The sequence below is a fragment of the Hermetia illucens genome, chromosome 2 (assembly GCF_905115235.1).
Source record: "Hermetia illucens chromosome 2, iHerIll2.2.curated.20191125, whole genome shotgun sequence".
Classification (NCBI taxonomy): Eukaryota; Metazoa; Arthropoda; class Insecta; order Diptera; family Stratiomyidae; genus Hermetia; species Hermetia illucens.
Window position 1 is genome coordinate 48171413 of NC_051850.1, and position 27285 is coordinate 48198697.

General features: G+C 40.7%; 1 protein-coding gene across 7 annotated transcripts in view; it reads right to left on the reverse strand.

Moving 5' to 3' along the window:
• LOC119650468 (rab11 family-interacting protein 3) overlaps window positions 1-27285 on the reverse strand; it is a 301666-nt gene that overhangs the window by 195617 nt on the left and 78764 nt on the right. For 6 of the 7 annotated variants that reach the window (XR_005249284.1, XM_038053344.1, XM_038053353.1 and 3 more), the window contains exons 2-4: window positions 24639-24767; window positions 12458-12686; window positions 12193-12261 (exon numbers count right to left, since the gene is read on the reverse strand). Coding sequence is in view for 6 of the 7 variants with exons in the window: in XM_038053344.1 (XP_037909272.1) it covers window positions 12193-12261; window positions 12458-12686; window positions 24639-24750 (410 nt within the window). In the remaining variant the exon portion in view is untranslated. The remainder of the gene's footprint in view (window positions 1-12192; window positions 12262-12457; window positions 12687-24638; window positions 24768-27285) is intronic. The other variant, XM_038053351.1, reaches the window with a different exon arrangement.

Genomic DNA, 27285 nt, shown 5'->3' on the forward strand with positions numbered 1-27285 from the left:
CCCACCTAAGATTTAGACTCTTCACCGTTTGGCTAGCTTAACCCATGTAATACAAACATTACTTTTCCAAAAATGCAACTATTTTAAATACACAACTAATCACTATTCCTTAAATTATTTTAATATATGGAATGGAGAAGTCTCATCTTTCCCCGGAATGTTTTTAAAAATTTAATATGTGTGCGGATGTCTTTTAGCCTCAATATTTTCATTGACTCTTTGATTGCCAAAACTATTATTATTTTTCTGAAGTCATGACTAGCCAACTCTCCCAATAGTGTTCAATGCGTTCGTCATGCAAATTGCTCGTTTCGCCACAGAACTCCACCCTTAGCTGAAACCAAATTAGGTTCACTCGCAAGGCTCCGCTGGCTCGGGTGCTGAAAGTCAAATGGACGCGTTGAGCGCCATTTTCGAGCAGAAAAGGATCAGTTTGTTCTGGGAGACCCTCTTGAGTGTGCCTCCGACGTCGTGGCTAAAGTAGCCTGGTCTTCGCTCAACGACGTCGACCGTCCTAATTAAGATGTGCGTGCAGGAGTCGAAATCCCAGCTACCTTTTTGCATGGTTGATAGGTGACAATGGTTTCAGCTTGCAAACTGAATCCTTGAGCGATAGTGGTTATAAGGCAAAACCGAATGTCGGATATATCGTTTCGCAGGGGAGTGTCAGATTTTCCCTGTATACCAGCCCTGTGGGAATCCCAGAAAATTCTTTTCTATTGGCTATTTAGAGGCTAAATATGTTAGAGCGACTGGTAGGAGATGCGACCGAAAAGGGTCACTTTGGGCCATTATAGTGGTTTTCAGCTTCCTGTGCCGACTTTCTAGCAACCCATTGGACTGCGGGTCGTACATGATCATTCGGTGGAATTTGAGGCCGAGTTTGCCTAACTGCATGAAAATAGGGAACTCTAATTGCGTTCCCTGGTCGGTGATTATAACTGCTGGCACAACGAAGCGCGGATTCCACTCTGGTCAGAGAGCCTCGGCACAATACTGTGCAAAAATATCTTTCAGAGGTATTGCTTCAAGCCACTGTGTGAATCTATATATGATTGTGAGGCAATACCTGAAACCGTGCAAGTCTCGTGAAGGGTCAATCAAGTCCAGATGGATTGTGTGGAAGTGTTTGGTGGACCGAGAGAACACGCCTACCTCTTTCCTCATTTCTGGCATGCAGTGTACTGTCTAGCCCAAGATTAAATGCCGGCCAGAATTATTTTGTAGTGGCTAAACGCTTCGTAGTCCGGATGTCTGGGTGTGCTACATCGTGAATGGTGTGAAATACTTTCTTATGGAAATCGGCCGAAATATATAGCCTTGGTTCCTTATCTGGGGTCCCGCAGTATATACTAGATGTTGAGCCGAACATGAAGTTGGTGGTAAAGCTCTGGAGATCTGCGTTGTCTTCCTGCGGTTGCCGGAAAATCAACGGCGGCGAAGATCTTCAGGTACGAAAGGTCCTGCGAATTTCTTATATAAACATTTTTGAAGGAACCATTCCACCTGGCACGTAATGTATACGCATATATTAAGCAGAATATTCACTTTAGCGTGATAGTGACCCTCGAAGTGTTAAAATTGGTACTGAAACGACAACTCTGACCTATAATAACTTCGTTAGTGATAGTGCGATTTTCATCAAACTTGGTGGGATCGTCCGCTATATTATAGACTATGTTACTGATTCTAGGATGATTTTAAGGGCGGTTTAATAATAATAATAGTAATCGTTGGCGCAACAATTCATACTGGATCAGGGCCTTGAAGTGTGTTAGAGCACTTCATTCAAGACGTAATGGTACACTACAGGATTAGAGTACCCTATAAGATTCAATGTGGTCGGCATTGCGCTTATATGAGATTATTACCCTGATTTGACTCAGGTACTCATTCACAGCTGAGTGGACTGGTATCCGACCGTCAAATCACAATACAAATTCCACTGTCACCAGTGAGATTGGAACTTCGACAGCCTTGCGCTCTAACCACTCAGCTATCCGGACACGGTTTGCTAGTCCATTACTAAAAATTATAGTAATATACTATCATTAACTTTGTTTAAACAGACTTCAACTCCTCTGCATCATCTGCATTAAATGCTAGAACTGAGGCCGGAATTTCACTTGCATGTGTGGAGACCCCCCTTAAGGTGTACATAGAACGATGTAACTCACTGCATGCATGGGCGTTCACAGTTCCCACCTTACCACCAAATTTGGTGTCAAGCGTGTGCGTGTGAGAGACAGACAAACAAACAGACAGACAGCAAATCGATTAAAAAGCGTGGGCAATTACATTATCCTTTCCAGACACGTGTTGAATATCGAAAGTATGCTGGCTAATAACACTCAGGTGCCGAAAGATGCCCGCCTTGTCGGGCTTCTGTGAGTTGCGTGTGATCCCTAAACACTGTGAGCGGCCAGTCTTCAGGGGAATACCGAAAGTATGTAATTACGAGATAGGCGGATAATAATGAACGATGGTAGGAACGGTATTTACGTAGAGTAAGGTTCTGCTGCATGCAAAAGAAGTTCAACGGCTACCAGATTTGGTTCACTGTTTGGTGAAGGGCAGCACCTACGGAAATACCTGAGGCATCAACGAATACTGCCAGGGGTGCATCTTTCAGAGGGAATGCTGGAAATATAGCTTCTATCAGCTGCTGTTTGGTGGTCTTAAGCGACCACCCACCCAATCAGGGCGAGTCTTCAGTTTCGGCTGTACATAAGTAAGTGTCAAGGGGCTTATCCCCCGTCGGATCCGAGGAATCGATTTTTTTGGCATCAATTGTATCTGTATATAATGTAGAATACATGGGCAAAGTGATTTTTTGATATTCGGAGTCGTTCGGAAATTACAGTTTTAAATAGATAATATGTCACATGCCAGGTTCATGTCGATCGCCGTAATAAAGCGCGTATTTATCGGTCCGAATGACATTCGAATGACTTCCTTAAAAATGGAAGCCAAGGCTTTACATATGTTTTTTTGAAGAAAATTAAGGTTTATAGACTTGTTATAGCAGATTAATGGTCAGTTAAGATATTAAGGTTAAAAATCACATTCTTCTTTCTTTTTCTCGAAACTGCATCTTGAAAATCTGCTGCCACCATAGCCCAAAGTCTATCCAACGAAATTCTTTGAAATGTTCACAACTTATTCAGAACATATTTCTACAGCTCGCAAACTAGGATAATTGCGATTCATTGGGCCGTTTTCTTATGCATTAGAAAAGCCGTGCAAAATACCAAAATTTCCAAAAAGAAACAAGGCACCAAAAATTTACCTTTCAATATTTTTTTATAATCCTAGTTTGCGAACTGTGGTTAAGTCCGCACGTTAAGATGCCGTTTTTATTTTTTTTTAAAGACGAGTACAGCGCCCTCTTTGCGTCTTTATCCACTTCCTCACAAAAAAATTCCAAAAAAAGGGAAAAAAACGGCTTTCACACGAGATGACTCCCTTAAGAATCGATTGATGGTGAACGGCCTTGGCAAGAAATGGCGGTAGAAGTTAAACATCCCCAAGAACCTTCTCAGATCCTTAATAGTTTTTGAAAGCGGGAAGCTCGAACTCGCTTCTAATGTGACTGAGTCCAGTTGAATATCTTCAGGGGTAACCAGGTGGCCGAGAAACCTCACCTGTGGTTGCAAGAATTTGTATTTCATTGAGTACTAGACTAGCATCACGAAGACATGTAAAAATGTTTTCAAGATGTTCAAAGTGGGAGTAGGATGAATCTTTGAAATGTTTGCACTGCAATGCACAATCGAAAAGCTAACTTAGTGAACTGGAAGGATCCGGAAAATTGCATATAGCGCATATTGCTATTTTCGGAATGTTTTTGGATGTTACAGAGATTTGATAATACGCCTTGACCAAGTCCAACGTCAAGAAAATACGGCAGTCTGCGGTAGAATATGCAAAGTCGTGAATTAGTGGAATAGACTGTCGGTCTGGAATCGTCTGGGTATTTGGACGTCTGCAATCACCACAAGGATTCCATTCGCGATTGAATATACGGACAATATGAAGTGGCAGAGATCAACTCTCTGGTGGTCTGCAAATAACCTGCTGAAGAAGTTCCTCCAATTGTTTCCGCGCAACCGCGAGCTTCTGCAGGTTTAAAGGATACCCCTTAGAATATATAGGATAATGCTGATATGGTGCTGAATGTCATGCTTAACTCGCTCAGAGAATCCACGCTGGGTAGTGACGTTGCGGTATTTTGAAGAAGCGTGGGAAAACATGGGTCGGTAGCGTATTCAAAAACGATGGAGAAAGTGTTGGGTATGTAGATTGAGATTCTTCCCGGGGGAGTTTGTGGAGTCATTGATGAATATGTTGTATAGATAGCAATCCATAGCAGCAGAGGAAGTCTGCGTCTAAGATGGGAGGGCCGATCTCCGCGATAATGAAGTATCACGAAAACGCGGGTCGAAATCCTAGACTCATGTCTGTCTGTAGCCTGTGCAGATAAGAAATTAAAGGAGTCATAAATTGTCAGGGGTTACGGTGCTGCATTTACGATAGACGTCGCCAAAGCTCCTGCTAAATCTAGTTCATTGTTCAAAAGGGTGCAGCGGCCGGAACTTTATGTGGCCTTTTTCACAAACCTATGGTGGTACCAGTACTTGTCAATCCCCCTTTTTAAGAGGACGTACATACAAAACCGTGTTTTAATGCTATTTCCCGAATACAAAGCATCGGGTCTCTCTGTCAATTTAGAAACGGTCGCTGTTGGCACCGCAACCCTTTGCTACCTGGTTTGTTGTGGACCCCGCGGATTTTTCTGCGGTGACGGCCAACGTGTCCAGATACCTCGAATCCGCTCATGCTAGTGCCTGTGTACTCTCCGGAAGATTCTGCAGCCACAACGACTGTGGTAGCTCGGTCCTAACTTTATCACCATCCAACTGCTTCATTTTGCAGAAAAGTTGGGTTAGCCCACGGTCATCAAACGTTAACTCTGTCAGTATTGGTCCAGCTTGGCTGTTTTATTCACCGACAACCGTTTAATAAACTATTTCCTCAGCCTTTTGTAGCAATTGCCTCATTATCCAGTCAAGAGCGCGTGGTTAAACAATATGGCCTTGTGACGCCAGCTAAAGCAAATCGCGTTTCAAACTAGAGGAACCATGTTGCCGCGTTCCTACACCAAAACGGGGGCACCCGTATTCCAATGGTAGTTGTTGAGGGCCATGCCTCTGTTCTCACCATACACATCCTATGACGAGTGTAGCAATCCGCAAGGCCAACCGACAAACAAGAGAAACGACGGTTGCGTTTTTGCCGAAATTCTTAGTCTGGGCGATTTTCGCGAATTGTCTCCGACCATTGCCTAGCGAGCGCTTGAGTTTAAGCTGACATTCGTCCAATCTTGCCTAATCTCGCTTACAACACATACTATTACAACAACTGCCACAGAATAGGACATCTAACAAAATAGAATTAAGGCGAAGCTAATTCGACTAAAATCTCCGAAGTACTCTCAGAAGCAATCTTCCAGATTAAATCGGTATATAATATTTGAATTCAGAGTACCACAGCTTCTATTTAAGGTGGAGCTGCGACGGAAAGAAAGGTGAAACGTATCCTATTTATAACTTGCGCTATCTTTTACATCAAGTGTTATCAGTTGAAGAATCGATGAAACGGAAAGGACCAAAACAATGTCTTAATTTTCAAGGGTTTGGACACAGGATGTCATACTGTGCTCTTCTACAGCTAAATGCTCATTATACAAGGAAGGTCCCTCTGTCAGAAAATGCGGTAACTGCGGTAACAACCACACACAAGGAATATTCTGTGTATACTGAAGTGAGTCAAAAATCCCAACCAACAACCAAAAAACTCTTAATGGGCGATCTAAACCCAACCATTGTTTCCAACGGCTCGGACAGATTTGTTCTGAATAAAACCCAATTGTATTATGTAATGCTGTGAAATGGTAAGCGCTTTCGACATGCAGAGCATTTATTGCAGTTGACTTGAATGCCAAACACATGTGCTGGAGCTGGAGACTAACCTCACCAAGAGGGAAAACCCTATGGGCTGTCATGTCGATGAACTATAAATTCGTCATGAACTATAAATTCGACATGTTATCGAATCCAGTCTACTGGCCAACTGATCACCGTAAAATAAATGACCTTATTGAATTTGGTATAACGAGGGATATAAAAAGAAACTAACTGTCTGTGCTAGCCTGCTTTGATTTAAGCTCCGATCATTCGCCGGTGACTTCCTCAAACCTCCAACCAATCCCTACCGAAACTACCAAGCTGACGAGAAAGCAGACTGATTGGCTCAGGTTTCGGGAATATATCTCTTCGTACTTAAAACCAAGTGTGTCCTTGAAATCAAACCATGAACTCGACGAGGGTTTATATTTCTTCACCGAAGTGTTAACATCGGTTGCTTTGCATACAGCACCGAAGTCTTGATATTCAATTTTTAATTCTCCAAAGTATTCAAAAATAACCGAACTGCTTATAAAAAAACTACAGCTAAGGCATGTGTCGCAACAGTTTAGATCGCCAAATTAGGAAAAGAATCTGACAGCAGCCAGAAAAGAACTACAGCAAGCACTGAAAAAGGAGAAAAATAAGGACCAAAGTGCTTTCTTAAAAATCTAACATATTTTACAACCACGAATTATTTTCCCTGAAGAGTGGCTAAGAAGCTCAAAAGGCTAATTCTGTGGGCCTCACCAATCCGATTGTCGGATGGCATCTGGGCGAGAACTGATGTCGAGAAAGGTTCAGTCTTTGCTCAAGACTTGGGAGGTGTTTTTCAATCAAACCCGCAGCTAACGGAAGAAGAATTATCACTTTCCGAAATCTTGAGATTCTCGTTAGACCACAATGATCCAAAAAAAGCTTCTAGTTTCGACCTTATCACGGGCAAAATGACCCAAGAACTGACAATATCTGCAATGATTCAACTGCCATATATCTTTAATGGTGTTTTCTGCCTTGGATACTTTCCGAAATAGAGGAAATCGTTACAAATAACGAAGATGCTAAGCTTGTCGCGTCTTATGTACGTCTTCCCTTACCGTTAAAGCTATTGCAAAGGTAGAAAGTACTGCTCGTCACGAAGACCTAATCTACAAAATTAAGGAAAAGCTACTTACGAATATCCAGAAAATTCTCGTACCATATCTCACTAGCAAGAGACTTGTTATTAAGCAAAAAAGTTTCACCTCACGAGAATCTAGCATCAAATTGGGTTACTACCCAACCATTGTAGAAGGAGAAAGGTTCGTCTCCCTGCTTTGTTTGTTATATACTGAAGACTACTTGCCTACAAATGGAGCCCTATTTACCTCTAATTTCGCTGACGAAATGGCGATACTCTGCAAAAATTTCAATCCTACTGCTGCATCCCGAGACCTCGAGAATCACATGAAACCGGTTGACCAATGGTTGGCCCGCTCGAGAATCTAAGTCAACGAAATAAAGCAGACATATTTTGATAAACTTGCTACAAACCCTCGGTCAACGGGCAGATAGATCTCAGGGCGAAAACGTGATTATTGAGAAACGCCTGCTAAAGCAGCACCAACAGCTCTTCTACCACACCTTGTCTCCGCCCCCACACGGTGATCGCTGAGAGATCTTTCTTAATAAAAACCTGCAGACGGAAAAAGTTGAAGGCGAGTATCACGAAGCTAAAAACGGAACAATTTGTACCAACACAGAACACAACACAGAAAACAATTTGTTGCGAAGCCACAAAAGGAGCCCCAGGATAGATTGATATTATAACGATAGACTAACTATTTGCGCATTTTCTCACAGAACATGCGCTCCTTCTACAAAAAAAGAGCTGCCTATCTCAATATAAGGCTGACATGACAGCGTTTCAAGAAAGGCGCTGGACAGTAATCGGTTTCCTGAAGAAGAGCCACAACTGCTGGCTATCCAGCAGATTATGTGCTCGAAGTAGGTTTTCTAGTCAGCCAAAAAATGAAGCCTTCCGTTATCGGTTTTGAAAAAGTAAGCAAAAGCCGATGGACTCTGTGGTTGCGAGGCAATGATAGTGAACTGCGGATTATTCAATTAGCATAGACTAGGACCACTATCTCGTTGGCATGGTGCTCCGAGCTCGAATAACAATGCCACCTCAAATCCCTTCTGATAATCAGGCGAAAGTGAGCACTGAGGCCATCCACAACGCAGCCCTCTGTAATACCTACAAGTCGGAAACCGGAAGCTAGACGCTTCAGGTATGAACAGTTTTGTGTATTTCTTTTATAAAGACATTTGAGTGTACATTTAGCCCATTAGTATGTAGCACGTAATAGATGCATATATTATGTGAGAATATCCACTTTCAAGTGATATTGACATTCAAAGTCTTGAATTTGCACAAAAGTGACAGCTTTGACCTACTATATCTTTGTTAGTAATAGCGCGATTTTCACCAAATTTGGTAAGACCATGCTCTATGCTCTTGCCTACATTGCGTGATTCTAGGAGGAACCTAAGGGGGTTCTCCTGCCAATTATTAAAAACTATAGTAATGTACTATTAATAACTTTATTTGAACAGGTATCGGTGTGGAGGATATTTCAGAGCCTCTTGACTTTTTTCAGATTTGTGGGTTGTGTCGTTTCTGAGAATGGGTTCGTTCAAGAAATTATCACTTTCAAACCCGTACTCCCCACCTTTCCAACAAATGTCAAAAGTAAATATAGCTTTGGAAAGTACTAACCGAGACCTTTTATTTGATACCCCACATGACTATATTTGATGAAAAAAAAATGTACACCCTCCTTTTGCATGTATGAAGACCCTCTTAAGTTCGACGTAAAAAGATGTAACTCACTATATGCGTAAACGTTCACAGTTCCCTCCTTTCTAGCAAATTTGGTGTCAATCGCTACAATCACCTCCGAGAAAATGCGTGTGACGGACAGACAGACAGACTGACAGACAGACCTTAATAAGAGGATGTGGATACCGCATACTCACCCACCTTTCTACCAAATTTGGTGTCAATCGCTACAACCGCTCCGAGAAAAATGCGGGTGATGGACAGACAGACAGTAAGCCAATTTTAATAAGGTTTTGTGTTTACACAAAATAAGGGAATGTGGATACCGCAATAACCGTCGCTAACAGAGATTCTGAAGATGAAGTATTAAGAAATTGTCTTCACAACCACCTGAAGGACGTTATCAGTGGTACGACCACAAACATACTTAGCTCCAGACGAAAAAAAAAATTCGAAACGACTGATTCAATGATGAATGTGAGCTACCAACGGAACGGAAGACTGCCGCGTATTCTGCGGCAATGCTGCACTCTCAAAGAACGCGAGCACGCGTGGAGGCCTGTCACGAACTTCATCGAGTAGAGAAGCGATTTTACGGATAGAAAAAAGAAGCCTGATCGAACGAACAAATCTGTGAACTCGAGAAGGAGCAACCGCACCTTATACACCTCGATGCTCATCCTGCCGAGAAAACTAGGGAAATATGATTTCCGACAGAATGGGCATATTGAACCGATGGGTCGAATATTTTGATGAACTGCTTAACAACCAAACTGTCCGTCCCACCAACTGAAGACTGCGGATATATGCTTCCACCACCAAGCATGGAAGAAACACTCCGTACAGTTCATCGACTTAAAAATCTTAAGCCTTCGGGAGCCGAAGGAACTACATCAACTCCAACCGGGTGATTAACTTATACTCAACGTGTGGGACAGAGAATCAGTGCCTGACAGATGGCAACGAGACATTATCTGTCCCATACATAAAAGGAGAAATATCACACAGCAATTATAGAGGAATCACGTTGCTGGGTATCATCAATAAGATATTCTCCGCTATTTTGCTAGGCCCAGAAAATCATAGGCCTATACCAAAGAGACTTCATTCCAGGAAATCCGCAGCAGAGTAGAGTAAATCGCCGCAAGCGATGGAAAAACTGTTGGAATAAGGCTATCAGTTGCACCATCTCTTCATCGGCCGTCTATGATAGCATAGCTACGGTAAAGCTGTACACGGCCATGAGAGAATTCTGTATCCCCACCAAACTGATAAGACTTACCCTGACCAAAGTGCGAGGTCAGGTAAATGCAGCAGGGTCACTTTCGAGACCATTCAACATCAACAACGATCTGAGGCAAGGGGATGCCCTATTGTGTCTGATCCGCGCGATGGAGATGGAGATCGTAATGCAAGAGACACCATCCTCTTCAGGTCCAGCTGGCCTACGTTGATGACATGGACATCATGGGAGGAGCAATCAATCAATATACAAACTGCCTTCATCCAGATTGAACAGGCAGCGCGAAATCCTGGGCTGCACATCCATCAAGGTAAGGTGAAGTACATGGTAGTAACGTCAACACCAAAGAACAAAGAACCGACAACATCATCTCGCACTGATCAAACGAGGACAATAAAGACAGGAAACTATAACCGCTGATAATTCCCCCTATCTAGTGTCAAAATCACGCCCGATAACGAGCTACGAGCTTATGAAAACTGTTTCGATCAAAACGTCTCACCATAGGGTCAAAGCTCTTACTGTACAACACGTAACCTTTTCAGTCCTCATGTATACCTTTGAGACTTGGGTTGTTATCCAGAAAAATTGCGAACTATTCATCGCATTTGAGAAAAGAATCCTTCGAAGGAGTTTTAGCCTGCTACATGAGGATGGGCTATTCCATAGTCTACATAACGACGAAATTTATGAACGATACGATAGGTTGCGGTGAGCGGCCCATTTAATCTATATTGGTGAGGATGATCCAGCCCGAAAAGTCTTTCAAATTAATGTCTCTGGTCGAAAAAGAAGACGAGACAAACCCTGCCTGAGCTGGAGCAGTGGTGTAGGCCAGTACGCCAGGCAGCCTTTAGGATTATCGAATAGGTGGACCTCGGCACAAAACCGGGATGTCTAGAGGTCCTTACTGAGGTAGGCCTAGACCGGAAACCGCTTATTACGCCGTAGGTTAACCTGAGATTCAAAAGCTTACACTGGCTACGCAACAAATGTTCAAGCTACACTTGCTGTTAATATACAAAGCAGCGATAAAGCCAATCCGGGCTCTTGGAACACAACTTCGTAGATCTGCTCTCAAATCCAACAGCGAAATTCTTTAAGGAATACAGTCTAAGATGTTGAGAACGAATACTTCCTCACCATATTACATCGAAAATTCAATATTCACAGTGGGTTATATGTCAGCTGAAGCGGGCATATTATGATCTACACATCCAAGTAGTTCAACCAGGAACCTCACATAAAAATCAATACCACCTCCTGAAGAAAAATTTTCTGCTTTCATGAAAATAAGATATTAAAAGTAAAATAATTCGCTACTAACCACTCCATATTTCCGAACGGTGGTGAGGGATGTTTTTTTAGACTTAAGATATGATAACTTTTTGCTATTTTCTATTTAGGAGAAAGGTCCAAAAATAAATGGGGTGCTATAAAAAAACACACTAAAACCAAAATTTCACCAGAAAAAGATGAAAATAGCTTCCTTCTTTAATTTCCTCATTATCTAGAAATTATTATTCAGAAATTTCCCCATAGCATAACCCAACCTAATAGAATTCAAAATTGAATTACCAATCTAAATGAAGGAAGATCCGAGACTTCACACTGTCTTTTTATGTGTATAAATTTCAGTTAACATGAACCAAATGAAAGTACAATGAGTTCATGAGTTTGACAGAATCATGTTAATTATGCAGAACTAAACAAGCTGTTTTCACAATTATCGAGGTTTATAGACAGTTTTTAAATCCGACAGAAATGAAAAAGTATCTATGAGTAGATATGCACTTTGCAATAGAATGAAATGAACCCAGAAAGCAAAAACCAAAAATCATAACCGGCTATTTCGGAACAGAACTGAAATTAGAAACCAATTCTCAAAAGACGAACGAAATGTCACTCCTGCTTTAAGGGTACTGTGCCCTTTTGCCATTCCTTTTATCATCAATCGACCACACAGAAGGACTAAATTGACTTTATCTCTCTCAAAGTTTCACACATTGGATACACAAGTTGAGACGGTCGGCTTGTTTGAAAACCAACTATGCTGCAGTTGCAAAGTATTGGCTAGATTGGAACTATCATAAAATTTATGGCTCAAACTATAAATTCCATTTTACAACTTCGTTAAAACAATAACATAAAATTTTGCATACCTGGTAGGAGTTCTTCGCAAGCTCGTACGTGACCACGTATGCCGCGAGATAGAGCTACGATCATCATCGCTGTAACAGTAGCAATCATAAAAAAATGTTAGGCATTCAGCAAAAATCTCAGCTTTCAAGCTAATTGAGCTTCAGTGTATACATTTGAGCAACAACCATTATTATTGCAATTGTGTTTGAAATAGTTTGAGTAAAAATGAATAAAAACTTCAATAAATGAATTTTACGAGCAAACAAACAAAAAACAAATAATTACCCATTCGGTGTAGAATTAGCATGTGGAGCCAGCTCTAGTTCAACTCCGCGAACTCTTCCATCATTTTCAGCATCCCTGTTACTGCCACTGGCCTCACTACCGGCACTGTTAACGTTTCTTAAATTTACGCGTATATTATTGCTGCAACCACTATCTGTAGCATCATTTTCACCAAATCCCTCGAATGATTCAACCTCAGACAGCGACGAGCATTGTGATTTCGGTGCATCTGTAATAGAAGAAAGATTGAAGATATGAGAAGAAAATCTTTTTCATTTTAAATGGATAAAGGTTAATTTGGGTCAATGTGGAAGGTCATGGAAGTTTTGTGTTTAGATACTAAATAACTTGCAAAGATACATATAAAGGGCAAGTTGAGGAAATTGACTTCAGTTTTTATGAATAGTTGCTTTCCTATAAAAGCATACCAAAACTCAAATCAAACGTGTAGGGGTTTGGAATCAGAGATTATTGAGATTGGTTATTTCCACTTATTGTATGTTGTAGGAGATCGGAAAATCCCAACCTCCCATGGTTCGATGTTGGTAATTGCGAAACATACACTACAGAAGAAAATGCGTTTTAATTTGAACATCTTTACTCAATAATTACCAAGAAAGTATGCACATATCAATCTTTTTAACAATTTTCCCTAAAAACAACGGAATTTGTTTCTATGAACAAGCGAAAGTGATAGCACGTGAAAAATTCGAGATTTTTATCTGAAATATTTATTACAAATTGCTTTCACTTAACATTGCATATCCGTGAACTATCTTCACTTGAAGTTCCCGTTAAATTGTGATTTAAATAATTACAAAAAAAAATGCCGGGAGCTAAAAACGAAATTGTATTTTTTCGAGTAATTTATTAAACTTTTTACGAGTTTTCTCATTGCAGTGATGAGCAAGCTAAGTCGCTTTGAGCAACCTCATCAACCCAAGCGTCATCATTTCAAAATGCATGGCTCGATAGTGGATTTATATATGGTCATTATCTATGTTGTTTATAGATTTAATTTGAAAATTGTAATAAATTTCAAATAATTAAAGCCAAACAAGTCATGGTCAACTTTTCCTACCACGGGGAATGACAAGCAGGCAAAAACAATGATAATCAAAATTACAGATATTATTATGTCCAAGTATTCACTCTTAGGTCGTACTATGATATTCGTCTATGATGTTTCGAGGCGCAACAAATTCCCATAAAAAATGCAATATTGATCTTCTCTCTTAATGCAAGTAATACCAGTGCGATTTGTACTAAACTTTTCATTATTTTTACTAAATGACACTCTGTTTGACTACAAAATATTAGGGTCTGAAAATAACAGCCCTAGAACATTTAATAGTATTATTAGCCGTCTTTAAAACGTTTGTGGAAAAGGCTACATTTCGAGCACTAATTCTTCCTTATATGAATATCATTATCCTAGTTAAGAAGTTAGTTAAGAATAATTTCCAAAAGCGAAACCCATTAAACTTTATAGTGAACCTTAACTTTACTGTATGGCTAGTAGTTTTCAAAGTATGAAATGAACACTTCATTCAAACAAACGAACAAAAAAATGAAATTCGGAAGAATAAAAAAAGTATGATCCATGGTTACACCTCTTTCCCATCATCCAGGCAGTTTACAGATACCTTATTAATGGAAATCTTCCCCCAATTACCGCGTACAATTGATTCAGCCATTTTTACATCTCCGTACGAATCAAAGCGTTACGCACCAAACGAAGGACTCATCAATTTAAATAAGTGGTAATTGGGAGGAACTAACCCCGGCGCGTAAACCAAGTGGGGGGAAAATTTCCTGCCTGAATTCTTCCAAGGTATCGCGAAGCGGTTTGACCGTTTGTAATGGAGCATTGTCATCTAGAAAAATGGTCTTCTCTTGCCGCATCTGTTATTTTTGACTTCATTCAATCAGCGAATGGTTCAAATCGATTCATTTTTGTTGGTAGTGTTAGGTATCAGCGGTTTCACCTTAATAGACTAAAGCCTTCTGGTTGTACCAAACACGCCAAAGCAATTCAGTTTTGCGGTCGCCTGGCGCTACCCATATTTTTGATCCTCAAAAGGATTTTACTTTTCATTGACAGTTAAGTCCTTGAGAGTTTAACGTGAGCACTTGTCTGGACGACTTAATTCCACTGTCTTCTTAAGACACGGATTGATTATGTGACCACAATCAGAGCCCCGCTGAGACAAACAACAACGGTACCTGTCTACACCAAGTGCATGGCTTAGCATTCATATTGGTGGATGCAAGACCTACCTAAATCTCTACCGAACTAAGGAGTACGGCACCCGTGTTGAAACGCAACACCACGCCGAGGTCCCTTTTCGCTTGAGCATAACCAACAATCCCCGTGGAGCTCCCACTAGGGGGCCAACCGCAAATAACCGAGCTGTATTCACATACAACAGGAGTTCACCCGAAGTATGAGAGTCCAGGGGTTATCTCGGTTCTCATGGTACCAGTATATCCCTGGTGAGGTTTCGTGACCAATTTGCCACTCCAGATGGGTCCCCGTGCAGACTCGGGTCTGATGGCCCTGATTAGGCCTTTGGAGCATTCGCCTACTGCATCACGGCCGGCAAGCCAAAGTGAGTATAGCGTCTCCCGATGCTACCACTATGGAGGTTCTCCTCGGCCACTTGGTTTTGGTTTGGCCGACAGGGTTGCCGCCCCGTCTTCCTCACCGCCACCTCTGAGCACCACTTTTCATTGACAGTAACAATACCATGTAAACACCGTTTTCTTTTCCGTTCAATTCATCTTTAGGCCTAGAAATGATAGGAACCGCGGATATCTCGAAGCCAACACTATATGAAGTGAAGGTGCGTTCAGTCGTCGGTGTTTCTTTCTCGCTGCTGATATAAGAGGGGTCTTAGGAGTAGTTGAATTTAGAGCGGCCAAGCCCTTTCCCTATTTCCTTTTTTTTCGGTTCAAGAAGTTGTAAATATTAAAAGCAACGATTTAGGCCAGAACTACCGATGGCCCTTGCCAAGTTCCCGAACAACGATAAGCAAATTTGTCTTGATGAAATTCCTTTCCAATGCACTGGATAGATAAAATTTAAAATCAAAACACCTCACAACCAAATTTGAACACCGCGGCAGTGTTTAATAGATTTCGAAATTGCACTTGACCTCCAAAGAATACGTTTGTATGTACATAAGGAACTCGACTTTTGTTGTTTGGCATCTAACCCATTTGAGGGAGTTAAAAATAATTCGATTTATTTTTCTTTCGGCGGAAGCTTTTTCAAATTAATCGCTTTTTAGCATGAATAAAATAAAGTAAAATACGACTAATAGATAACTCATAGGGAAAGCTAAAAAAACTGAGCTCGGAAGTCATGTTCTTACTCCTTTACTTTAAGGTTTTGTGGGTGCCTGCTAAAGGATGCCACTGGACAAAAAAGATGTCGTTGATTCAGACAAGGTCTACCTGGACAAGTATTGAAAGATCAGTTGGCAAAGTTTGGGGGTAAAAAAAGTAAAAAATATTTTGTAAATAAAACCGTCGCGTCTTATGAAAGCGAAGGCTCAGACTCGGACTCAAAAATAACGGCAACGATTGATTAATTACTACAGTTTATACACATTCATACATTTGAAAATTGCACTGTTTCTTCACGGTTCTACGCCAAGTGCCCTTGGAGGGACCCACTCATCGGCCATTTTGAGAGAGTGGATTCCATCGCATGCCATAACGGGCAATATAATTCTCGCCCCTCCTTAATGTGTATCCTATCCACTGCCACTTATGGCTTTCAATCACGATGCGTACGAGTGCCAGGCCTAAACGCCGTAACCGTCAGTCAACTTTTTTGCAAAACTTGGCTGTTTAACCCAAAAAAGCGGAGTTCATGGACCACAAGAGAGGAAGTAAGTTGCTTCTCAAGTGGTCCGGTCCGGCATCAAGTGGGCGATTCTGATTGGAAAACGGTTATGAATGGCAGTCATGCCATTTAGCAACCACGTAACACCAATGAAAAAATGCGTTGTCGTGAAAGGAACTCGGACTTTCAGTTATCAAATACAAGATCCAAAAGAGGAAACTTGTACCTGCAATAATCAAGTGGGAGACTTTCATGCGAAGAAAGGATCGCTTTTTGGACCCCACACCATCAGCATGGCAACCAGAAAATGACGTCCCGCCTGTTGCAGAGAAAGTAGAAAACTAAAACAAAAAGATGGTTTGCGGTTTTAGGTAAGAACAAAAGCTTGTTAAAATCGGTTCACTGTCCGTCTGCCTCTTTGTTCGCTGCCACATGCCCCTTTCTGGAAATTTGCTTCGTATTGGTTGCACAAAATGGGGCCTGAAGAAAGAAAGAAAGTTCAAACGCAAATTAAAACAGGACTTATTCGCAGCAGCTACACCCCACCCCCTGCAAAATTTGAAAACTCCATGATAATGCACAGAATTCAAATTTCTAATTCAAATTCCTGCTCAACTAAAATTAATATTAACACATTACTAAATTTTCGACATTTGCCCGATACCTCCCCCTTAAATTCATCCAAAAGCATTAATTACAATATAAGTCCCAATACTGGAAAATTTGAAAGAAATCCTACCACAATAGAATCCCGGTAATAAGTACATCGATTAGTCGTATTTCTGGTTAATTCTCCAAAGTTAATTTTCAATATTTTGAATCTCAATGTGAAAGATGCGAGTAGACGCTCTTTTTTACATAGTGACTGACTTTTAGTTTAAGATAAGAACTATGCGCTACTTTGGCGATGTTCAAGTGCCGCAAGTATTTTTGCTCTTACCGTAATATGTAAGATTTTTGCGGAAGGCTAGTTTTGAGACCACAAAAGCGAAGACAAAGAAGAAAAGTATTTAGAAAGATAAGTTAACAGAAAATGTATTCAGCAAAACATTAACTTTTTTTCCTTTTAATAAAAAATGTAAATTGGGAACTTCCTTTGTGGCGGAGCGATCCTCGATAGCACATTCTTTTCATCCCATGGTCGAGCAATGGAACTGCCCAGCGGACACGACGTCAAACAAACAGAATAGAGCGCGGACGGCCATGAGGTCGACAAGAAAACGGACTCTATTTATTCAGATTTAAACAGTCAACGAATGCAGGCTGGGTTTTAAGGTTTGAGTAAAACAAAACCTTATTAAAATCGTCTAGATAGATTGACACCAAATTTAGTGGCAAGGTGAGAACTGCGTACGCCCACACATACAGTGAGTTACATCGTTACATCTTGAATTTAAGCGGGGTCTCTACATATATAGGCAAAATGCGAGTATAAGTTCCACCAAATATAGCCATGTCGGGTATTAAATGAAAGGTCTCGATTAGTACTTTTCAAAGCTGGTCTCAGTTCTGACATTTAATATACACAGGCGAGGGCGGGGGCTGAAAAGTGGTAATTTCTTTCACAGACCCATTCTCAGAACCTACTCAACTGAAAAATGCAAAGCTGCCACTATACGGTGCCAAAGCTCTGAAATACCCTCCACACCGACATCTGTTCAAATAAAGTTTATTATTTTTTCTGAGTTGCCACAATCTCGGCAGATGCCGGATTTTACCTAATACTAGCACTAAGTGCCAAGCGTTTAGGCTCGGACGATCCTACCTACTTAAAAACTAAAGGGGCACTGGTGGTGGTGGCCGGTGGTAGGTCAGTGGGAGAATCCGTCGAGTACTCCCCGCAACATCGAGCACGTATGCAGAATGATGTACTTCTGCATGGTTTGAACCAGGCTGTGCGAAAGTCCCAGGACATCAAGGGAAGCCGTGAGGGATTTATGTACAATACCTGTAGCTGACAATATTATGGGAACTATGATACAACCACTCGCTCGAGACGCCAAATTTCTTTGATTTCCCGAGCCAATGGCTCATAGTTCACCTTCTTCTCCACGTATTTCCGTTCAATGTTGCTATTATGGGGGATATCAACATCAATAATATACGCAGAGCGACCCGTCTTGTCAACTAACAGTACGTCAGGCTTTTTATGTAGAGTATGGCGATCAGTCAGAACTTGCCGGTCCCAATATATGCTGTACGCAAAACTATCAAGTACTGCTTGCGGCTCATATCGGTAAACCGGACATGTTCCCGTGATCAGCCCATGCTCGTATGCAAGGTTTTGATGGATGATCCCACATACAGCATTGTGCCTGGTGGTATATTATACCGGTCCCATAACAGTACAACCAGAAATGAGATGGTCTAACGTGTCTAACACCGAACCGCACATTCTGCACTGGTCGTTCTCCACCCGTTCTTTTATGATGAGATTTTTATAAGCTCGGGTGGTGACCACACCGTCCTGAATGGCACACATGAATCCCTCCGTCTCAGAAAAGAGCTCCCAAGCACACAGCCATCTGTTCGACAAATGCAAATGGACAAATGGCTTCCATTCATCGATCCGCTTTTGGTCCGACTCCAGCTCACTCAGAGGATTGAAAGATCGATCCTTCAAGTCGAGTCAGCCCACCCTCTGGCCTGCAGATCGCACGCAAGGGACTCGCCTGCACGTTGCTGTAAAAATAAGGGCGCAGCAAATCGATTTGGCGATGATGTTGTGCTGCCACGTCAACCACAACCCGATGTTACGAGGCAGGTTCATCCGCTTCACGACAGAATTTGGATGATTCGTTCGGAATTTGGACATAGTCGGTCGGTCTTCGTCCACGACAATATTCCGAACGCATAAGCCAGTGAAGGGATAGCGAATATATTCAATGCGCTTATTTTATTCTTCCCCGAGAGATGCGATTTCAGTACCAGCTTTACACGTGGCAGGAATTCGGACAGCAGAGCATTTTCCAGACCGCCAACTCGAGCATGGGTTCCTTACAGAATTCCTAAGTATTTGTAGAAGTCTGTCTCGGACATATCTTCGATGTGGAGGTCACCAATGCTATGTCCGGCATGCAGCTCGTGATGACCTTTGCGGATGGCTTGGATCCGACACTTGTCTAATCCATACTTCACGACTGAACATATATACTATTCGCAACAGACTTTTAAGATGGTCGTCAGTACCAGCATACAACTTGATGTCATCTAAATACATCAATTGGGTCAGTTCCCACTTAGCACATAGGCCATACTTTATTGGAAAACTGTGCCCTCTAGCATCATTCAGTAGCCTTGAAAGGGGGTTCAGTGCCATACAAAACCAAAGGAGACTCAACGAATCCCCCTGGAAGATGCCCTTCATATACGGATGGGCTCTGAGGTATTAGTACCCTCAGATGTATGCACTGATAAGGTGGTATGCCCCCCTTTCATGACTGTCGCCAAAAACTTTGTTAGTTTCGGATCAATGCGATACAGATGTAGGACATCGATTAGCCAGGTATGCGGGACGCTATCGAAAGCTTTGGCATAATCGATATAGCAACTAAAGAGGTTTCTTTGGCCTCTAGTTGCTTGTCGGATCCAACTCGGCAGCCCTTCTACTCCTCGGACAGAATGTTTGTTAATACATTACTTATTTATTATTATAATTTTTAGTAATTGACTGTGAACGCTCTCTTAAGTTCATCTTACAATCATGAAGTTGATATAGGGTAATTGGCAGTGTGTGCACTCAAATGTTTTTTTATAGGAAATACACAAAACCTTTTATGCCTGAAGTGTCCAGCTACTGGTTTCCCGATTTGCTTCTTTGTAATAACTGAGAGTTTCAGAATTTATTAAACGAAAAGCGCGAGTGTCTTTAGAGTGAAGTTACAGTAAACTCTGCACTTTTTCACTACCTATAGGATAACTACTACATCATAAAATTGATTTTCAGTAGGTGACAACGAAGTCGCATTTTCAAAACCATCAGTCAGACAAAATGATTGAAAACCAGTTTGTATTTTTTCCCACATTGAATAGATTCTAATAATTTTCGTTCACATTCCCACTTTACATCAATTTTCCATTCTTTCGTATCTATTTGTAGAGTTGGCATCATTATTGCTGCCAATAAGTAATTTTTTCCACTAACCGATAGCTAGAACTTGTAGTGCCAACGTAAGCCCATGTTCAAAGCGTACCCTTCGTTTATATCCTAAAATATTTCGCTATTATTTAATATCAAACTTATTAGTTTGATCGGTTTGATATATTTTGCTTAAAGGAGTGTTAGGTTAGGCTCCCTCAGAATATCTCCATCTGAGGAATGACACGATTGGTATAGTATAAGATATAGTCTGAAATAGAAACATCTTAGTCTTGGTAATAAAATTCACTGAAGCACATCAACATTTATTTTTCCATCATCGTCAATACACTGTAGAAGTTTGGCACAATAATTGTTTACATTACTTGGCAACCTAATCGCATTCAATTTCACGTCATATTTGAGGTACGTCGAGTCTTCGAAGCCAAAGAAAAAATAGAAAACAAGAAAGTGGCTGAGCATGTGCATTAAAATAAACTCCATTAAGACATATCGAATGCGTCCATGTATCGATGAAAAAGTTAATCCAGATTAAGTTCACCTCAAGACTGTACTGTATACTAAGGTGAGCAGAAAAAACGCTAACAGAATAGGAAAGAAAATATCCACAAACGTTTGCTAAGCCAAAAAGCGTAACAGTTACGAGCCTGTATTAGCGTATCAATTTCATTGACCCAGAAAGCCCTGCAATGCAGACTAGCTGAGAAGATAGATAGGACTTTAAGTCGACAGAACATCAATTTCCACCTGAATTATCGATAAGGAAACTTCGAATTTGCATAAACTCGATGGCGGAACAAGTTCAATTCCAGCTATCGATATCGATTTAATATGCCCACGAGGAAGGAGCATTCTGTGATATCTTGTGGGATGGTTCATTAATGATATTGTAGTGAAAACACCTATATAAATAGAATTAGTAGGAAAATTGGCACTTGTGTTTACTGTGTACATACTCGCGTATTAAAAATTAAATACAATATTGGTTTAATAAAAATAGATCTTAGCTTGGTTTCTTTAAAGCTAGTGAGGTCTAAAATATGTCATAAAAAGTCTAAGGATAGAGAAATTCATGAACTTCCAAACAAGCCAATGGGGCATATTCATAATAAATAAATAATAAGTCGGGAAACCGGAAGCTGGACGCTTCAGGTATGAAAGGTTTTCTGTATATCATTTTAGTGTGTATTTGTCCCATTAATACGTAATATATACATTATGTTAAAATATCCATTTTCAGGTGATATTGACATTCAAAATCTTGAATTTGCAATGAAACTCCCACTTTGACCGATTATAACTTTCTTACTAGGTTATAGCCTACGTTGTTGTGCCAGGGGGTTTTGCAGTCTAAAAGAGTAATATATTATTATTAACTTTATTTGAACAGATATCGGTATGGAAGGTATCTCAAGGGCTAGGCACCATGTAATGGCGGCTTCTTTTTCAGATGTTTCTTGGCTTCGAAAACGACCAACCGAGACCTTTCATTTGACACCCCACATGACTATGTTTGCTGTACGGTACCCCGTTCACAGCTCGCATCTATCCACCAAATTTGGTGTAAATCGCTATAACCACCCCCGAGATATATGCGTGTGACAGACAAATGGACAGACATACGGAGATACAGACAAACAAACGAACCGTAAATTGATTTTGAAAAGATTTTGTTTTACACAAAACCTTAAAAAGGACTATCGCTAACAGATTACAAGTATTGTATAACAATGGTCTAAAAAAATTTAAACGATATTTTGACCAAGGCGAACCCCAAACCAAGAGCTGGAGATAGAAATAAACCATGTGCGTCGGTTCATGGTACCAGGCGCATTTTAACATTGACACAATAAAAGGTAAGCACTCTGTGGGGTGAAACAGGTCCACACAATTTCAAGTTGAGCTTTGAAACGGATCTTATTTGCGACGATCCGCATGGAAACCATGTTCAGCTCAGGCGCTCCAAGAGTATCCTTTGCATAAGTCGAAAAGTAGATGATTCATTGCTCCCACATATCATCATCATCAACGGCGCAACAACCGGTATCCGGTCTAGACTTGCCTTAATAAGGAACTCCAGACATCCCAGTTTTGCGCCGAGGTCCACCAATTCGATATCCCTAAAAGCTGTCCGGCGTCCTGACCTACGTCATTGCTCCATCTTAGGCAGGATCTGCTTCGTCTTCGTTTTCTACCATAGATATTGCCCCTACCATAGACTTTTCTGGCTGGATCATCTTCATCCATACGGATTAAGTGACCCGCTCACCGTAATCTATTGAGCCGGATTTTATCCACAACCTGACGGTCATGGTATCGCTGATAGATTTTGTCGTTATGTAGGCTACGGAATCGTCCATCCTTATGTAGGAGGCCAAAAATTCTTCGGAGGATTCTTCTCTCGAACGCGGTCAAGAGTTTGCAATTTTTCTTGCTAAGAACCAAGTTTCCGAGGAATAAATGAGGACTGACAAGATCATTATCTTGCACAGTAAGAGCTTTGACCCTATGGTGAGACCTTTCGAGCGGAACAGTCTTTCTAAGCTGAAATAGGCTCTGTTGGCTGACAACAACCGTGCGCAGATTTCATCATCGCAGCTGCTATCGGTTGTGATTTTCGACACTAGATAGGAGAAATTATCAACAGTTTCAAAGTTGTATTCTCCTATCTTTATTCTTCCAGTTTGTCCAGTGCGGTTTGGTGCTCGCGCCGCCTGCTCGATCTGGATGAAGGCAGTTTGTACGTCTCGGGTGGTTCTTCCCATGATGTCGATATCGTCAGCATAGGCCAGTAGTTCGGTGGATCGTACGTCAGCATAACGGATTACTTTCTCGAGCGCCAGGTTAAAGAGGACGCATGATAGGGCATCGCCTGATCGTAGGCCATTATTGATGTCCAATGGTCTTGAGAGTGATCATATATCAACTCAGAAATGTTGATGTTGATATTCAGATATCTGCATTTCTAGATATGAAGATCTAGCGGTATTGATATGTCGATTGGCGCCTACAGCAGAAACACCTATATATACAAAATATTCGTCATCCATATAATATGTCAATTAATGCAAACAGAAAATGCGATAGCCACCCGAAACGAGCCTCTTTAGTCAAAGTCCATGGTTGCGAGGAGAGCAAGCAAATGCCCTTCGAGTAGCGAAGGTGTTTCGGCAAGATACCATCGTTCACTGAATCTATTCACAACCTCCGGCTGTGAAGCTGTCTTGAAGGACGTACAAATAACAAAGAGAAATCCTATCGGCCACAGATTGCAGCGTTGTCGGATTCCCTTTGAGATTTAACTTCAACTTGGTACAGCCCTGTGGAACGGCAAGCCCGACCATTTCAATTCATTCATTTCAGTGCGTTAATCTAACAACTGAGATTTTTCGAAAATCAGCCAGGCCTCGCGATACCATTTGAAAGGTGGCCAACAAGCATGATAACTTGTTCATCCTTCAAGCTTGAGAAGCGTTTTATCATCTACATCCATTAACCACTTTGAGCAACTAGTTGGAAGGACGTACCAAATGTAATGCTGACATTGTTCATTTGCAACAAATTTACACAAAAAAGGCAACTTTGAGCTACTACAACTTTGCTAATTATTGCAGGATTTCCACCAAACTTTCCAGCATTATTTTCTACACTGTAGTCCACATCAGTGCATATGTAAGATGAAGGGAGGTTCGCAGGCAAATTTAAAAATGTAATGTACTTACTTTTAATATATTTATAGAGAGGAGGCAGTGATGCCGATTGACTTTTCGGGAATGAAGTCGACTAAGATCTTGGTTTGGTCTCTCTTCCATCGGAAGGAAACGTACATTTCTCAACAGAGTGTCCAACTGCCCATAGAATAGAAAACTGGTCAGCTTTCTACCAAGACAAACGAGTGGCTTAGAGGGCAACAGGCAGAACTAATCGGGGGAAACATCCGGTGGGAAAGTGCCTATACAATTTTGTTGGAAAAGAAGTCGTTCATTTCCGTAGTGCCCGTGCTCTATTCTTTTCCGAAAAATTATCTAGAGATTACCTCCGCAAAAGAGGGAGGTGCTGACGGCATCCATAGAAGGAAAGAAAGAAGGAAGAAAAAGCTTAAAAACAAATTCGTAACCAAATGAAATGAGGTCCTCCCCGTCGATTTCTCATGAGCTCCAATATTTGCATACTTCAAAACTAAAAAATGAAATTTCACAAAATAACTTAATGAATATTGAAGTGCATACCTGTGCTTGGTGGGCTTGATGGTGCAGGGCTGGAATCATCTGAATCGGCAGCTGAGAAAAGGAATGTTGGACCCTTGGATGGACTCTTACTACTTGGCATTGGAGCCATCATCACAGTTTGAATACTTTCTGAAACGAAAATCAAATAAAATAGATAGTTAAATATGAGAGAGTAGAAGTATCATTTTCATGACTAAAACTAATTCAAAATAATTGAAATATTTTCAGAATTTTCAGGCTTTAATTAAAAGGATCGATGTGCCTATGTAAGATGGAGCCAACACATTGAAAGAATTGTAAGATTTCCTTAATGATACGCTTTATTATTTCATACAATGCTTTTCTGATAGCTGAAGCTTGCCAAGCATTGTTAAGTTTACACAGACATTTTGGATTTATTATAAGTCACCCAATCCTAGTGAATATAAAGGTTTCGCACTTATTTGAAGGATTTAGCATTAGGGCCGTAGAGAAAAAATCCGGTCCCAGGGTGAAAATTATGCGAACCTCCACTGTTATTGCTTTTTTTCTATTGAAGTTTCTATTTTGGGTCCCCGATAGGATTCCCGACCCTCGGGCATCCTCACCTTTCCATCTGCTTAAACTCATCCTATCACAAAATCTACATATAATAACTCAAGATAATATAATAATACATCCTGAAAACGGGAGCCTAGGTGAAAACCATGCAGCCTCCTATAAAATCGAATAATTTATGCAATTTTACTAAACTTTCTCTTTTCTGGGACCACAAGAAAATTCCAGGTTCGAGGAATCCACCAAATAAGTTTTTCCCCTGGGCCGCCAGGGGTTAATCACAATATATACTGAAATATTTGGCTTAAACTCATTGTGTTATTTAGGAAGAAATGGCATGCAATAAATTCTCGGATTGAGTGCTTATCTGAAAGCTTTTTCTAACCAACCCTCATACGCGAGACCCCTTGCGTTAGTGTTTTCAATGCGAATTTAATTTTATTTTCAACTTCTATTAAATTTAGAACCAAATTGGGACTAGTTAAAAATGTTAGACAATTTAATACAATAGAAATGTCTACCTAAAATGGGCGCATTATTATGAGAATTTGATGGGAATACTGCCACAGAGAAAACTAAAAATAAAACCCCTCGGAATCTTGACATGTCATAAATTCAGAATGAATTACTTACTCGAGGAGAGACGAAGTGTGACTTAAATTAGGTGATGATAAGTAGATATCAGAGATGAAAAAGACAAATAATAATGAAAATATTATGTGGAGTAAGGGCTTAACGAATATTCAGATTAAACCCAAAATTGTATATTGTTTTACCCGTAAATATTAAGCGATTTGATGAGAAAAGGAATAATATTGGAGGTCGGTCTTTAAAGGTGTACAGTTCTATTTTCTAAACATACTATATGTCGAGTGGATGAAAGGAAACAGTTGACAACATTTATCCAGGAAAAGTAATAGGACGACTTTATCTAAGGATAACGAAAAATAATGGTTAAGAAACATTTCATCGGAAAGAAGACAAAAAGGTGTTTTCCCAGCTGGGCAAAAGTTATAGATGCTAAGGAGCGTTAAGAAGATATCACTTTGCCCTTGATACTGTTCATGAGTGTTCACTTCCTCTGCTAAGTATAATAAAACTGTTTTGACTAGAACAATCCAAGTAGAACACAATAGCGGAATTATCATTTTGTTATCGCCGACACGTATAGCTTCGAATATCTAAACATGGAAAGTTTTAAATATTTTCCTTTCCATTTTATTACCTTCCTGTAAAGTGAAATATGTCGTTATTTTTTTAATACAACCCAAAAACAAAAACTCGATCCCAATCCTCAGGCTACAGACAATGTGAACTGAGAAAAATTGTTTGTCCCATGTGCATTTTTCTTAAATGCCCATCATCGCAAAATTATAATGGAAATTTAACCTAGAAAAAGATCGTCGCGACAATATACAAAGCAAATAGGGAAGGCCCTGAGTATTCAAGTCACGTTTATAAATATTAATAGACATTAGAACAGAACCATACCGAAGCAAAAGGCATTTCGTCAGATAATTTCAAGTCCCCATAGGCCTGGGAAATCAGAGGAGATGAAGAGCAGCAATATGCAGGTCAACCAACTCGTAAATACAACTCTACTCAAGTGTCCCGTCACCACGAGCTTGTACGCCCCTGTACTAGCTAGGCTCGGGATTGTGGAAGGGTCCTTGTGGACAATTCAGACCCCTGAGAAGGCTAGATTTTTGTTTAGGATATAGGACGAAACCGTTAGTCTTTCTTTTTGATACTTGGGTGCTAGGCCCCAAACAAGGGGTCTGTGGACCAAAAAACGTAGGAGTTAGTTGCTCTCCATTTGGTCCGGTCGAACATCAAGTGGATGTGGACTTAGGATGTCTCATATCCCACACAAAAATCTAGCTTGTTGGCGGTTTGAATTTGGATATAAGTCGCAACTTTGTCGTCTTTTTGCGAATATCTAAAGGTACGTTTTCCTGTTACACTTTCGGTCACGCTGCTCCTAGGTCAGATGTGAAATAGCGTCCGATGAGTTGCCTCTGGCCTGGACGAAACCGTTAATATTTCTTTTTTTCTCTTACCTACACCGAAAAAAAGCCATCGTTTTCTAATCCCTGCACCCTCATCTCTC